This window comes from Colobus angolensis, unplaced genomic scaffold (genome assembly GCF_000951035.1).
Source record: "Colobus angolensis palliatus isolate OR3802 unplaced genomic scaffold, Cang.pa_1.0 Scaffold71, whole genome shotgun sequence".
NCBI lineage: Eukaryota > Metazoa > Chordata > Mammalia > Primates > Cercopithecidae > Colobus > Colobus angolensis.
This window is the reverse complement of record NW_012120821.1, coordinates 719,333-734,437: the sequence shown is the minus strand read 5'-3', so window position 1 is coordinate 734,437 and position 15,105 is coordinate 719,333. Positions and strand designations below refer to the sequence as shown.

The 15,105-nt window shown below is 34.0% G+C and overlaps 1 protein-coding gene across 2 annotated transcripts in view; it reads left to right on the top strand.

The window, feature by feature from the left end:
• Nucleotides 1–15,105, top strand: part of SLAIN2 (SLAIN motif family, member 2) — a 76,383-nt gene that overhangs the window by 34,183 nt on the left and 27,095 nt on the right. For both annotated transcript variants that reach the window (XM_011927313.1, XM_011927312.1), the window contains exons 3-6: nt 214–378; nt 2,096–2,254; nt 5,000–5,359; nt 6,066–6,203. In XM_011927313.1, coding sequence (XP_011782703.1) covers nt 214–378; nt 2,096–2,254; nt 5,000–5,359; nt 6,066–6,203 — 822 coding nt within the window. The remainder of the gene's footprint in view (nt 1–213; nt 379–2,095; nt 2,255–4,999; nt 5,360–6,065; nt 6,204–15,105) is intronic.

Here is a 15,105-nt window from a genome sequence, read left to right as displayed (position 1 = left end):
TTGGTGTGGCTACGGTTTTATTTGCATACACAATTTAAGATAATAGAAGCAATTTGTTGGGATTATTATGTTTTTCTCCCACTACCATAAGAATATTTCTTCATTTAAATTGAGATAGATAATGATTTAATTTTCTAATAGGAAAACTTAATAAATGAAATGTTAACTTTTTCTCAGTTATTAAATTTGATTTTCCCCTTCTCATTAATGCAGCTCTCAAGAGGCAGAATTTATATAATAATCCTTTCAACTCTATGAGTTATACAAGTCCTTACAGTCCAAATGCCAGTAGCCCATACAGCAGTGGCTTCAATTCTCCATCCTCAACACCAGTGCGACCTCCTATAGTCAAACAGCTTATACTTCCTGGAAATTCAGGTAAGGAGAAAATGATATGGAGCTATTGAGGACTGTTTTTTAGCTTACTGCACTGTATCAGAAAATAACATTCATCTGTAGTTCGAGTTCATTTTACTTATGAAACTTTTAACTGGTTAAAGAAAATATCATTGAGGAGCAACTTAGCACCAGGTACTATATCAGGCACACATAAGCCAGTGTGTAAAATACAGAAAAATTTTTTTTAGCATGTACCTAAAAGTTGTTGAGTCTGGCTTAATTAAATGGGTTACAAACATGATTCTTTTAATCAATAGATCCTTATTGAACAGCCTACTTGGGTTGTAAAAACTCCAGAGTTAAAACCTCTTTATAGGAATTTTAATAAATTTTGATACTGCAGCTAAATAATAGTATGAGGTTAGGGGTGAATGTACCAAAAGAGTGAGAGGGGCAGTAAATGATGTGAGAAGGCCAGATTTCTATCAGCCAGGGAAAGAATGTTCTGCGCTGGTTCTTTGTGTGAGACTGTTAGTGTGTAGCCTACTCTTCACGAATTCACCCATTCATTTACTCTTATTGTCGCTAAAGCTGTTTTTATGGCTAATTATTACAACTTCCTTAAAAATTAAGGTTAACCACCTCAAATTTTGACCTCTGCCCTCCCTAGTCTAATGATCCTGCTCTTTGCTTAGTATATAGGTTGTTACTTGCTACTTACTTCACCTACGATGATACCATGTTAAAAAATTTAAGCTGCAATATTTGTTTAAAACAGGTAATTTCGTTCAGGCATTATTTGAGCCTGACCTTGTAGTACTTTTAATATCATGTGCACTCTGCTCTTCTTTCATTGATAGTATAAAGATTAATTATTTTGTACTCTTCTTGCTCTCCTTACATGCTTTCCATGTTGGAGCTGACTGTTATGGTGAAGAATAATGGAAAACAAGTGTTTCAGATAAATCTGTAATAGAAATATTAGTGGCAGTGTTGGGCTTTTATTATTTAGTAAAAGTTGGTGATCTGATGAAAATATTTCATTAAAAACAAGTTAGACTTTTTTTGGATGTGTGTATTCTTTATCCCTCTGGTCTGTTTTCTGTCTTAGTTTAGAATGATAAAGTACTTTTTAAAAATCTAGTCTTTTTTTTTTTTTCATCACATCTTTCGTGCTTCACTACTAAACTTCAGAGAAATCCTTAGATCCCCATTACTAATTTGGCAAAGAAGTTTTATAAACATGGCATAATGTAGGAGAAACAAGCCTCATGGTCTTGGTTCCTAAAATCTCTAAGGAATCTAATTTTATTCAAATTATAGTTTTCTCATTTAGAAAAATGAGAGAAAAGATGATGGTGTTTGTTAATGACTGTGAATTCGAGTGAAGAAAACACTACATCATAAACTCATCTATTTATAGAGCAGTTTCATTGGCTATCTTGTGCAAGTTGAAATCCTTAACATATAGTTATTGAACACCAATTACTTGCTGGGCACTGTGTTGAAAGCTGAATTGTTACATAAGAGAATAGATAAGTTATACTTAGATGAAAATATGTTTATGCCATAGCATATAAAGGAGTCTCAGTAGCCCTCATTTTTCTTAATGAAGTCAATTTCTAATTTCAGGGAATTTTTTAAGCAGAAAAGGCAGAACAAGAATGAATTAAAAGATATAATATCAAGTGAGTTACAGTAGGCATTTATTCAATAGTTGCTTTACCAAAGTTTGAATTTTTTTCTTTTTTTTAAGGTAACTTGAAAAGCTCAGACAGAAATCCTCCACTCAGTCCTCAGTCCTCTATAGATAGTGAGTTAAGTGCTTCAGAATTAGATGAAGATTCAATTGGATCCAATTATAAGCTAAATGATGTAACCGATGTACAGATTCTAGCCCGGATGCAGGAAGAAAGTAAGTATTCTAATTTTTAAGAGTTGAAGTTTTTTACTATTGCATAATTTTTTTGTATATTGAATATGTCTTAAAGTGTTGTGAGGATAGTAATGTAGTGAAAGTAGAAATGTTGCAGTAGACATTTCAGAGGCTTAGTCGACATATGTACATGTTTATTCATCAACGTGTTTTCAGAGTCCATTTTTTCATAGAGCAGTTATGCTGTGTGAGGGACAAAGAATAGTATTTATGCTGCTCTGCTTCTATGACTGGTTTTCATACCCTGCATGTTACTCTGCACTGGCACTTACTCTTGTAATTGTTATCTATTACCCTTTGTGTTTTTAGTGTAAACCAGCATTTCTCAATTTTTTTCTTTTTAGTTGCTCCCCTAAGGAGCCTTGTTAGAAACTCTTTTTCCTTTTCACCCACACTCCCCATGAAATCTTAATACCACAAGATATACTAAGTATTATGAGGGCAGTATACAATTATGACATCTAGGAATTTTTTCACACCCCAAGAACCAATTTTTGCCCTCTTAGGAGTAAATATCTCCTCACTTGAGAATACATGGTGTAAACTATAAAAAAGACCTTTAGGAGAACATGGAATTGTGACATTAAATTAAATGAAGCATGCGATGGTGCTTTGCAGAGTGAACCATGAAAATTTTTTAGGTCACAGATACCTTTGCGAATCCTATAAAAATTATAACTCCTTTTATCACCAAAATGTACATGTGCACAAAATTTTTAATACTTTTTAAAGGGTTCATGGCTGCTTGCCCTGGTACTCATCTGAAGGTAGTTATTCTTGCCAATGTATTTCATTAGAAGATGCCATCTGCATAACTATGAAGTAAGAAATCTCTCTGAAGTAATTTCTTTAACCTTTACAGTGGAAAGAATCCTTGAAATACGTATTTTGACAAGTCTTGACAGTTGGCTGAGGGTAATGGAGCATTGCTACAGTTTAGTTCAAAAACGTTCTGTTGTCCATATATATAATAGGTTCTCTTTAAATATGTGGTAAGCTTTATCAAGCTGTAGCATTTATTAAGAAACTAAAGTGTTTCTTATTCTGCTGATTCACTTCCCATTTCCATACAGCTACCCCTAGGAAGATAGAAGGACTTAGTGCTTGCTTTATTTAGCCCTACAACCTAATAGCAGAGTACTCTTTTCTTCTGTAATTTTAATTAACTCCTCACTGGTATTTTCAGCTGGTTAGGGGCTGGTTATTGTTGTGAATGTGAAAAAATAAAGAATGCTGCCTAATAGAGTAAGTTCTCTCATTTATTTGAACCCTGGCTTTTTAGATCCTAGTATTTTGTTAGAAGCTCAACCAGCTCTTTGCTTTGGTTTTGTATTGTGTTTTGGTAACAATAGAAATTTTAGTCTCTAATAATTTTTTCTAAGCCATCCACATGCATGAATATTTATTTTCCTGGTGAATAAAAATAGTAATAAAAATATATGTGATACTTCTTGAAAACTACAGCTTTTTTTTTTTTTCTTAGAGATGATTTTCCTTTTTACAGCATTGTCTTTTGTAATGATTAGAAATGTAGAACTACAGATCTGGGCAGTTGCCTGGTTAAGGTCCTTCATTTTTAGATGACAAATGCAAGATCCTATAGTGCTTGTGATTTCCTTAGGATCCCCTTGTTAGGAGAGCCTACATCGGGAAGTGGGTTTTTCTTTGCTAACAGTGCTGTTTTCATTGGTCTGTTGTCTTTTGTTAGGTGACTTTAGTGCCATGTTGGCTATAACTAGACACTAAGTAACTTGTTGGTTACTATTTTGGTTCCCAGACTGACTGAAGTGCTGAGTGGACTCTAGGAATTTGTAGTTTTGAAGATACCCTAGGGTGATTCTCATCCACTAGTTTGATGAACCATGTTGATAGCACTTTCTGTGTGTGAATACATGACTTAAGGATTTGAATACCACTTTATAACAGATCTTTTTGACTGGAGTGCTAATAGTTAGCAGGATGTGCTCAGAATATTACCTAAATTTTATACGTTTGCATTGGAGTTTGTTTCTTTATTGACTATGTTACGTATCAACTTTTTTTCTGTTGTTCTAGAAGCATCTGTACTATTTGAAGGGCTCCCAAGGTTGCTTGGGTGTTTTCGAAGGTATCAAGCTATATAAGAGAATTCTTTGAAAATTCTTACTCGAAGACTTAGAATTTAAGCTTGAAAACAAACTTAAAACAATAAAAATGGAAGTCTCTTGGGTAGTGAAGCAATCAAGATTTTGTTTGTGCCCAAGTACTGGATTCCTATAAGTGGGCTAGACGTTTCTTTGGTACTTTATCATCTTCATGAGTAAGATTATTTTAGTAATTAAGTATCCAAGTAGTTTTATTTACTCACATACATATTCTTTTTCCACTGATTGGATGGTAATTGTTTCCCCTCGATATTAGTCTCAAATTTGGATTACTATCTTTAGGGGTAGAAATATTTTTAAATTTATGATTCTACCATGTGAGACAGACTTCAGCTTTAAGAAGAAATCTGGAAATTGGGCATTGGTTTATGGGATTTCATTCAATTTAAAAATAACCTTCAGATGTGATTTATTTCTCCTTATATGGGCATATAAGCCTATGTAAGTCTAAAAGCAGAAAGGGAATTTTCTTTTACACTTAACACCCTCTTTGAATTTCTTAGTGATAACCTTTTACTTTAAATTTTAAAAATATTTAAATGTTTAAAAATATAATTTAAATAACATTCATTGTTGCCAGGTCTCCGGCAAGAATATGCAGCCACCACGTCTCGGCGCAGTTCTGGTTCATCTTGCAATTCTACAAGACGGGGTACTTTTAGTGATCAGGAACTTGATGCACAAAGTTTAGATGATGAAGATGACAATATGCATCATGCAGTATACCCTGCTGTTAACAGGTTTTCACCATCACCACGCAATTCACCTCGACCGTCACCCAAGCAGTCACCCAGAAATTCACCTCGTTCACGATCTCCTGCTCGGGGAATAGAATATAGTAGAGTGTCCCCACAGCCTATGATTAGCCGCTTACAGCAACCTCGCCTTTCACTTCAAGGCCATCCCACAGATTTACAAACAAGCAATGTTAAAAATGAAGGTAAAACAGCAGATTTTACTGATAATTAGACAGTTTCTGCTAGCCTGTGCAACACAGCAAGACTCCATCTCTAGGAAAAACTCTTCAAAAGTAGCTGGGCATGGTGGTGCACATCTGTAGTCCTAGTGACTTGGGAGGCTGAGGCTGGAGGATTGGTTGAGCCCAGGAGTTCAGAGCTACAGTGAGTGATGATCACACCATTACACTCCAGTCTGGGCAACAGAGTGAGACCCTGTTTTCAAAAAAAAAAAAAAAAAGTTTCTAGATTAAAAAAAAAAAGTCTCCTTTATATTTCACTATGAAAGTAATACAATTTTTGCCAAGTTTTTGTATTCCAGATAAGTAAATCAAGAGTTTAGTCAGGTTTACTATTTTATTAATAGTGATTCATTACAAAAATAAAAGAGAAAGTGAATTTCATTCTACTTGGTTGTTTTTGCTTCATTTTTTAATGAAGTTTACCTGTATTTAGATTTTGATTTAAATATATAATTTGTGGTTATCTTTAAGGGTTCTCATATTCTACCCACTTACGGATCCTAGATTGAGTTGTTTGTTTTTTTTAATAAGACAAGTCCTTCCTGTTTTCTTATATAAAATAAACAGAATGTTTGATAAACAATTTGATTTATGAATGCTAGTTAATATTTTAATTTTCTCCATCTGAAAGAATATGATTTTTTTTTAAATTAAAATTCTGTTGCAGAAAAACTAAGACGCAGTCTTCCAAACCTGTCTCGAACATCTAATACACAAGTTGACTCAGTGAAAAGCAGCAGAAGTGACTCAAATTTTCAAGTGCCAAATGGAGGAATACCTCGCATGCAACCTCAGGCTTCAGCCAGTAAGTATCCTTCTTATGCTTTCTTGTATCAGTTAAAGAGAAATGAAAATTTTAGATATTTGTTTTGTGCTGAAAAACTGTTTTAAGCCATAGCTGTAGTAAAATTTAGTGTTTATTAGTTGCTGGATGATAATCAAAGTTATATTACAGTTTTAAATTTTCTGTGTAGGATACTTGATTCTGCCAGTACATCTGTCTATACAAAACTCTGGTCTCTCCAGAACTTTTAAAATAAGCAAAGTGTAACTATTAAAGTAGGTGTAGCTTTTGCTTATAGATATTAGAATTAGAAATAATAACCAGTATAGCGTCCAAAAATGTATGTCCCTTAGTATGTAAATTTTCTTTGATAACCTCCACTTTAAAAATATCTAGAAGTTTATTTGGTTATTACATAATTTTAGAGTCATACTCAAAATATTATCAATTCATTGTTCAAACCTGCAGTATATTAAATCTATTATCAAAGTTGGATTGTTGAAGTTCTTTTCTTACCAAAACAAAAGTATACCAGGAGAACTCTTGGATGATCTCATTTTATTTCTGCATCTGTTGAGGTAAAATTTCTGGTTTTGATTTAATTGTCTTTGTCTGTTAAGGCTATTTTAATGAAGAAATACAATGTTGAATCAATATGTATGCCAAATTAATTCATAATCCTAATCCTACTTATAACATAGATTAAAATTTGAGATAAATTGCCAGAAATCATCACTTTTTAAGAATTGATCAGGACTTATCTATTTAAATTCTCTTTCAGAAAACAAATTCTTAGAGTTGAAACTAAACTCTTAGAGAAGGTGAATTTTAGAACTATAGTAGAAACAACACATGTAGATTATAATTTTTAGTAAGTTTTGGTCATTGGATGGATGCTAACCCATGAATGTGACAGTATTTTTATTCAGCTATTATTTGTAATAAATACTTGAGTTTTTATTTTGTGGCAAGTAGTATGTTAAATGAATACAGGCATTTCTACTATAGCACAAAATATACATTCCTTGAAAACCTCACATTCTGCAGTATTACACAATACAAATGATGGGATGATGAGGAGTGGAGGGAATAGTCCTGGAATATTCCTGGAAACCCAAGCAACTTTCTTAGAAAACATTAATAAAAACAGTAACTATACTAGCACAGTTAAATTCATGTTAAATCTTTATTAAATACTTCAGGAGATATAGAACTTCATTTTTAAAGAAAGATTTGAAGGTAATGTGATGGAAAGGAAAGGTTGAGACTGTTGAATTAAGGAAACGTGTGCAACATAGACAAAGATCAGAGAGAATCATACAGTAAGAACATATAGGACAAAATAGCCAAACTGAGCCAAGAAGTAGTGATGTGGGAGTAAATGGGCATTGTGTACGTTAATGTACAAGTTGATTTTAAAGGAATGAAACACTTTCAATCAATTACTTTTTAACTAGGATAGATTTGAGCATGTAGTCAAAACAGTTTTAAATAAATGATTACAGTTATTTTTATGATTTTATAAATGCTCAGTATTCATCCCATGTGTTGCACAGCTCACATCAGTCCCGTATATGAGCTGTGAGACACAAAGGATGCATATTCACTTGGATCCTTGTAGGGACACAAGGGATGCTTATTCAGTCAGGTCCTTATAGGTACACAATAGATGCATATTCTCCTAGATCCTTGTGGCGTATTACTATCAGTGGTTGAAGTGAAAGCTGTGTTATGTTCTTTCATTTTCTCAAGGCTATGAAGAAGTGATACAAACAAGAGTTGACTGCTTATAACTTGTTAATTAAACAATTAAAAATGTGAAGGTATTTAACCCTTTTTTCATTTTCATCTTTTTTTTTCTTTTTTCTTTTTTTTTTATTGAGACAGTCTCACTCTGTCACCAGGCTGGAGTGCAGTGGCACAGTCATGGCCCACTGCAGCCTCACCTTCCTGGGCTCAAGTGATCCTACCTCAGCCTCCTGAGTAGCTGGGACCACAGGCGTTCGCCACCATGCCCAGCTAATTTAATTTCTTTGCACTTTTCCTTCGCCCTGTTGTGTTTAGCTGACTTCATATACTTCATGTTAAGCTGTTGTTACTTGGTGGCTCAAAAATCAACAGTCTAGCGGGAGTTTGAGACCAGCCTGAGCTGGTCTCTAAAAAATCGTTTTTTTAAATTAGCTAGGCATGGTGGTCACATGCCTATAGTCCCAGCTACTTAAGAGGCCGAGGTGGTAGGATTGCGTGAGCCCGGGAGTTTGAAGCTGTTGTGAGCCATGATCATGTTCCTGCACTCTAGTCTATTGAAAAAAAAAACAACAAAACAAGCTAGGAAAAAAACTATATTTGAATCAAAATGACTTCTGTGATATATTGACAGATTTTCCTTGTGTACCAGGTGCATATATTACTTATATAACAGAAATTTTTATTATACTGTATTTAGATGCATAATCTTATTTAATCGTTAGAACAATTCTGTGAAGGAGGTATGATTATTACCATATTTTACAGATTAGAAATTGAAGCTTTGAATGGCCAAATAAACTGTCTCTGATTATACAGCTTACAAGTGGCAAGTTAGAATTTAAACCCATGTTGATTCAGCTTGAGCATTGGATCTCACTAGGTGAGAGTCTAGATTCACCTAGTAAGATTTGTAGATCTTATTGTGGTTTAGACCATGATATAAAAATTATCCAGAAATATAATTTCCATTTTTCCTGAGATTTAAAATTCTAACATTTAAAGTACTGTAGAAAATTGTTACCCAGAGATTTGTAAACCACATTTATTCAGCTAGATATATGCTAAAACCTGTTTTTGTAGCAAATTACATTTTAAGCTTAGTACTCCAAGTCTTATATGATATTGTGAACTCTGTAATTGACAGTGCGATTATAATACTCACTGTGGTACTAATAAATAGCATAGAAAACAGGAATTCACAAAACACTTAAAATGAAAGGAAGGATAGAATTTTGAGCTTTATCTTCAAAATGGTGAGTGATACAGATTAACTTAATTTGACACTTGAGAATATCCTGTTTCTGGCTGCTTTTTTCCCCTGACACATTTGGCTGATGCAAAAAAACACCCACAATGTTAATGTAACAGGAAAGAAAAATAGTAAATCATGAAGGTTAAATAATAAAACTTACGTACATTATAAGCCATGCTTTTACAGCATATGAACAGATGATCCAAAACAATGTTTGTACTTGGCTTTCAAAGATGCTGTCATGTTTAGTTTGAATTGTTACATTGTGAATTTCTCAAAACTTTACATGATACATGTCCAAACGGCAACCCGGATACTTTCTTTTTTTTTTTTGAGATGGAGTCACTCAGTTGCCCATACTGGAGTGCAGTGGCGCTATCTCGGCTCACTGCAAGCTCCGCCTCCCAGGTTCACGCCATTCTCCTGCCTCAGCCTCCCAAGTAGCTGGGACTACAGGCGCCCGTCCCCACACCCGGCTAATTTTTTGCATTTTTAGTAGGGACGGGGTTTCACCGTGTTAGCCAGGATGATCTTGATCTCCTGACCTCGTGATCCATCCGCTTGGGCCTCCCAAAGTGCTGGGATTACAGGCGTGAGCCACCAAGCCTGGCCCGGATACTTTCTAAAACTAGCTATATCGATATCCTCTTTACCTCATCCCCTCATACGTGCTCTATATTTGAACTATTCTAGCATGTTAAAGCTTTATGGAAATGAAAAATAATTTTTTACAAAAACAGAAGAAAAAAGAAAAGGTTGGGAACCTAGGATAAAAATGTGTTTAGAAGTAATGCATTGTCTGTCTGAAACTTAACAGTGATTGCTTGCCTTCTCTAATGGTAGAATTACCATTGTGTAATTATAATCACCTGCTGATACCCTATAGTTTTTTTCTTTTTTTTCTGTAGGTGAATTACTTTTCCTTTTTTCCTCAGAAGTTGATAATTAAGAAATATATATAGGGAAAACACAATGGGATTCCAATCATTGGTTTACTTTTAAGTGGAAAATATGTATGCAGTTTGGTAATGGTGTATTTCAATACTTGAATACATAGGCAGAAGAGAAAGTAAGGTACCATGTTTTTTTTTTTTCAATTGTATTTACTTGTTTATTTCTATATTTGTGGCTGTAGTAAAGCTTATAATTAAAATGTCATATTTATTTTGGCACAGAATTATACTGTTCTCAAAAATGTATTTGGAAAGTAGTAAATTCAAAATATTAGCAAGTTTAAAACTTAGTTTACTTTAAAATATTTAAGACTTTGTTGTAGTTTAATATGAAGCAAAAAAAGTGTTACCGATTTATCTTGAAATTTCCTATATATTTGATACATGAAATATATACGTAAGCATTCTTTTAATTAGTATATATAGTTTTCATAAGTCTTTATTTTGATATATAATTTGTACAATTATAATAAGCTTTATATACTTTGTACATGAATTGGTATTTTGTATTTTTTGTGTAAACTTCAGTTGTTAGTGTAACAGATGTTGCATTTTGTTTTAAGTATTTATTTTTTCAGCTCTTAAGTGGTAAAGCTTTGGTTCTTACTTGCTGGTCTGCATGAACCTAACTTTGCAAGGTTGCTGTTACTTCCACCTAAGGGATCACTTCTTTTGCCTTGTTACTATGCCAATCACTACTTTTATATGCTTATTTGCTGTGGCTGCATTATTGTGGATGCTGGCATTCAAATATGAGATTTATGAGAGTTCTAATGTATTTTCATTTTTATAACTATTACCAATTTTTGACTTGTGTATCTGGAAAATACAACTTAAAAAGTCTAAGAAAACCAGAGCATTGCAGAGTTCATGGATACATGTCAGTTTCTTAGTTTCGTCAATTAAAGGAAGGAATGTTTGTGAGAGACAGTTTTTCAAAAGGCTAATGCCTTGCTTTCTAAGACTGTTAGAGCACAGGTTTAGCAGAAAGTTTAGTTTCCAGAAAGTCATAGGAATAATTGGTTGAGAAATGAGGGAAGGGAGAAAAACCCAACACAATCTACTGATTTGAAAAATAATAATCAAATTTTATTTTTTTGTATATGTTTAAGTGTATTATTTCATTTAAACCTCACAAATCATTTATTTTTATAGAAAGGGAGCAGAGATCCATATAAATTATATGAATTGTACAAGGCCATATAACTAGGGAGATGGTAAAAGCAAGGCCAGATTTCTCCCTTTTCCCAGCTCCTCCCTGAGTCTATTTTCTTCTTCCTCGTTGTTTGGATGAGATCATGCTGACCTAATTACAAATGAGTACATCTTGGAAAACATCCTTGAATGACTATCAGACCATGATTTGAGATTAACTCAGTATTTTGTGAATTATCATAGAAGAGTAAAATAATTCAGTGTAATATTATCCATTTGCTTACATTTAACCAGACAGAAGAATATTTTTGCGTGGAATACAGAGTTATACTCCAGAGAAAATGCATATAGGATCAACATTCTACTTTGGACCTCTTACTGAAGAAAGAAGGACGAGTGTCCAGAGCAGTTGTCAGCTTATGCATAGCCATCCTGTTATGAGACCCATGAGGAAGGAATTCCCATCCAGATTTCACTTACTACCAAAACACTAGTAGATTACACTTGAATTATACATAATTTTGAAACACAAATTGAAACAAATAAGTCATGATTAATACGTGTAATGTGCTAATCTAAGAATGAATGAAACATTTATAGAACATCTATTTAAGTAGTGCAATGATGTTGGCTCAGTTATCTAATCACAAGGACACTTTATAAAAGTAGTTTTTCAGGCCTTTCCCCCTGGAAATTTTGATTGAATGCACTTGGGATAGGGACCCAGATTCTATATTTTAGAAGCATCTCAGCTGATTCTGGGGGCATGTTCAACTTTTGAGAACCAGTGGGTTAGACCCTGACCGTGGTGGACCTTGAATGCTTAGTATAGGGTTCTAGATTTTATCCAGTCGTCAGTCACGTATGTGTTCCTTAATTATTCAGTCAATATTATTGGGTATACATTATATTTCCAGCGCTGGGAATATAAATGTTAATAAAACAGCCCATGCCTTCCAATAGCAGGGAGTGTTAGGCAGGAACCTCTGTGGGAACAGAGGAGAGGCATTAAATTCAGCAGTGTGATGGGATTTTCAGGAAAGATATTAAAAGATATTTCAGCCAGCCGAGGAAGAGCTTATATGAGTTGCCCAACAAAGAAAGGAGGTACAGGTTTTCCCAACAGTGGGATCAGTAATGAAAAGTCATGTGAATGGCAGCCTGAACATAGTGGTTTTGTATAACTAAAGTGTAGGGTGTATGATGGGTAAGGGAGTGGGTACAGCATCCCATGAGGGATGATAGCTGTAGAGAGAAGACAGGCTGTAGCAGTATTAAAATATCATAGGATTTGAATTTCATCCTGTTAGTGGGAGGAGCTATAGTAGGTTTTTTAATCAAGGTGGTTTCTTAGAAAGTTCACTCTAATATCAATGTGGAGAATAGATTCAGTGAGGTGAGACTAGAAACCACTTAGGCTATTATTGCATAATCTAGGCAAGAAATTAAGATCTGAAGACACAGCAGTAAGGGAGTGAGGATAATGAGATCTGGATGAATTTTTTTTTTTTTTTTTTGAGACTCTGTCTCTCAGGCTGGAACGCAGTGGTGTGATCTCAGCTACTGCAACCTCCGCCTCCTGGGTTCCAGCAATTCCCCTGCCTCAGCCTCCCTCTCAGTAGGTGGGATTACAGGTGCACACCACCACGCCTGGCTAATTTTTTGTATTTTTAGTAGAGATGGGGTTTCACCATGTTGGCTAGGCTGGTCTCGAACTCCTCATCTTAAGTGGTCTTCCCACCTCGGCCTCCCAAATGACTCTAAATCAAAACTTGTAAGCAATAAAAGATTTAAGCAAAAACGAGGATATGGGACAATGGGATATTTTACCTAGTAATAATTAATCTTCACTCACAGAGGCTATGCTTGCTTAGTATTTAGCACCTAGAGAAGCTAATTTTTAACATCCTCCTGTATATGAAAAATCATGTTCAGTTACCATGAAATGAAATGAATTATAGTACTAATGGCCAGGAAAAAATGCAGACAGTGAAAATACTCTTCTCTTGAAATTGTATTTTATAACTGTCAGTAAAAAATAAATAATAAAATCACCATTATAATACAAAAAAGACAATTGGTTAATAATTTGAAGTTACATTGATCTTTTTTTAAGAAGGAAAAATGTTTTTATATGTTGATCTGTCATACTGGTGAATAGTATAGCTTTCGTTTTTGAAAACTTAATAACTTCTTCAGAATTGATCTTTCAATATTGCATCTATCTCTACTCTTGATGGAAGAACACTATCTTTAAATTTTAATTTTGAAAGTTTTTTTCATGAAGCAACTGCTACACAGAGAAAATCTTCTACATAAGGATAAGTTCAGCAGAGAATCTTAAAATTCCATTCTCCAGTAAATTCCAGAAATTGCCATACTTTCCATGCCTTTAGTTTTGAGGGATCAAGTCTAATGATTTTTCAATGTCTTGGCAGTTAAAATATTTTAAACACAAGCTCAAAATCCCATACAATGACAGAATTGAGGCAACTCCAGATCCTTTCATTTCCCTTTTAAAATTCACTGTACCATTGTTTATTTCTAATGTCCTTAAATATAATAATATATTGTACCACAGGGTTGGAGGCACACACTTCGCTGAAGTGAGCTTGAATAATTTCAGATTGCTACCAACTTTCTCTTGAAAGGAACGTGTATAGCCAAATCCACCTGTATCAGGGGAGACTATAAGTAGAAGACTGTAATTGGGAGCTTTCCTAATTAACTCTTACATGAAGTATGGTATTTATTAAAGCATAGGTCATAAAATGTGCTTATTTAAAGCCTACATATATGTTATTAAAACTCAACAGTTGTTTATAGCTTAGACCAACTTTTTTTTCAGGGAGGAGTGCTTTTATAACTGATGTTTGTTATTACTGGGGCATGATGATAATAGAAAGCAGACCAACTTGGTTTTATTTTTGTTTCTAAATTGCCTACAGGCAATACAGCCACTTATTGCCTACTCTTGGGGAGGTAAGCAGCACTTTCACCACCCTTCCCTTGATGTACATGAATAGAGTGAAAAGGATTAAATATAGGGAGACCACGAAAACACCGATTAGAATCCAGAAATAGGGTGTGATGAAGGCCTGAATTTGGTTATTTAGGAGACATCAGGAATGTAAAGGAAGCAATACATTTAAGAAATGACCAGAGATTAATAAATGGAATTTAAAATAAGAAAAATTTGAGCTAGAATGACTTGGACAGTGGTGTTTTAACAGAAAAGAGATTTTTTTAAGGAGCTGATTTGTGGAGGAAGACATTATAATGGTAGCATGAAACAATAATTATTTTGCACTAGCATCTTTGCTTCTCACAGTAGGTTATTGCTGAAGTGGAATTATGTAAATATTAAAATAACCAAGGAAAGTTTTAAACCATAAATATTTTCAAACAGCTAACACACTGAACTCTATTGTTAGAAAGATTCGAAGTTTCACTTAAACTACTACACTTTGTCATTTAAAAATAATTTTGTCTTAGAAAACTGATCAAATTAAGATAATTCAGAATAACATTGGATTTTTGTTATTTGAGTAACGTTATATGACTGTGGTATTTTAGGAGAATCATTCATTTCATTCTTTCTGTATCAAGTGAATTTAGAGTTTACTGCCTGGTTCTGTGTGTAATCTGATTCTTCAGATTCCCAGTTCAGTTTTTGCTTGTCTGTAGATAACCGTTGTTAATTACAATCATACGTGAAACTTGAGGGATAAATAGGGGTAGGGTCCACTGGAGTCACCGTAGCTATTAATTCAAATAGGATCTTTCCAGACGAGTTCATTATAGACATTATTTA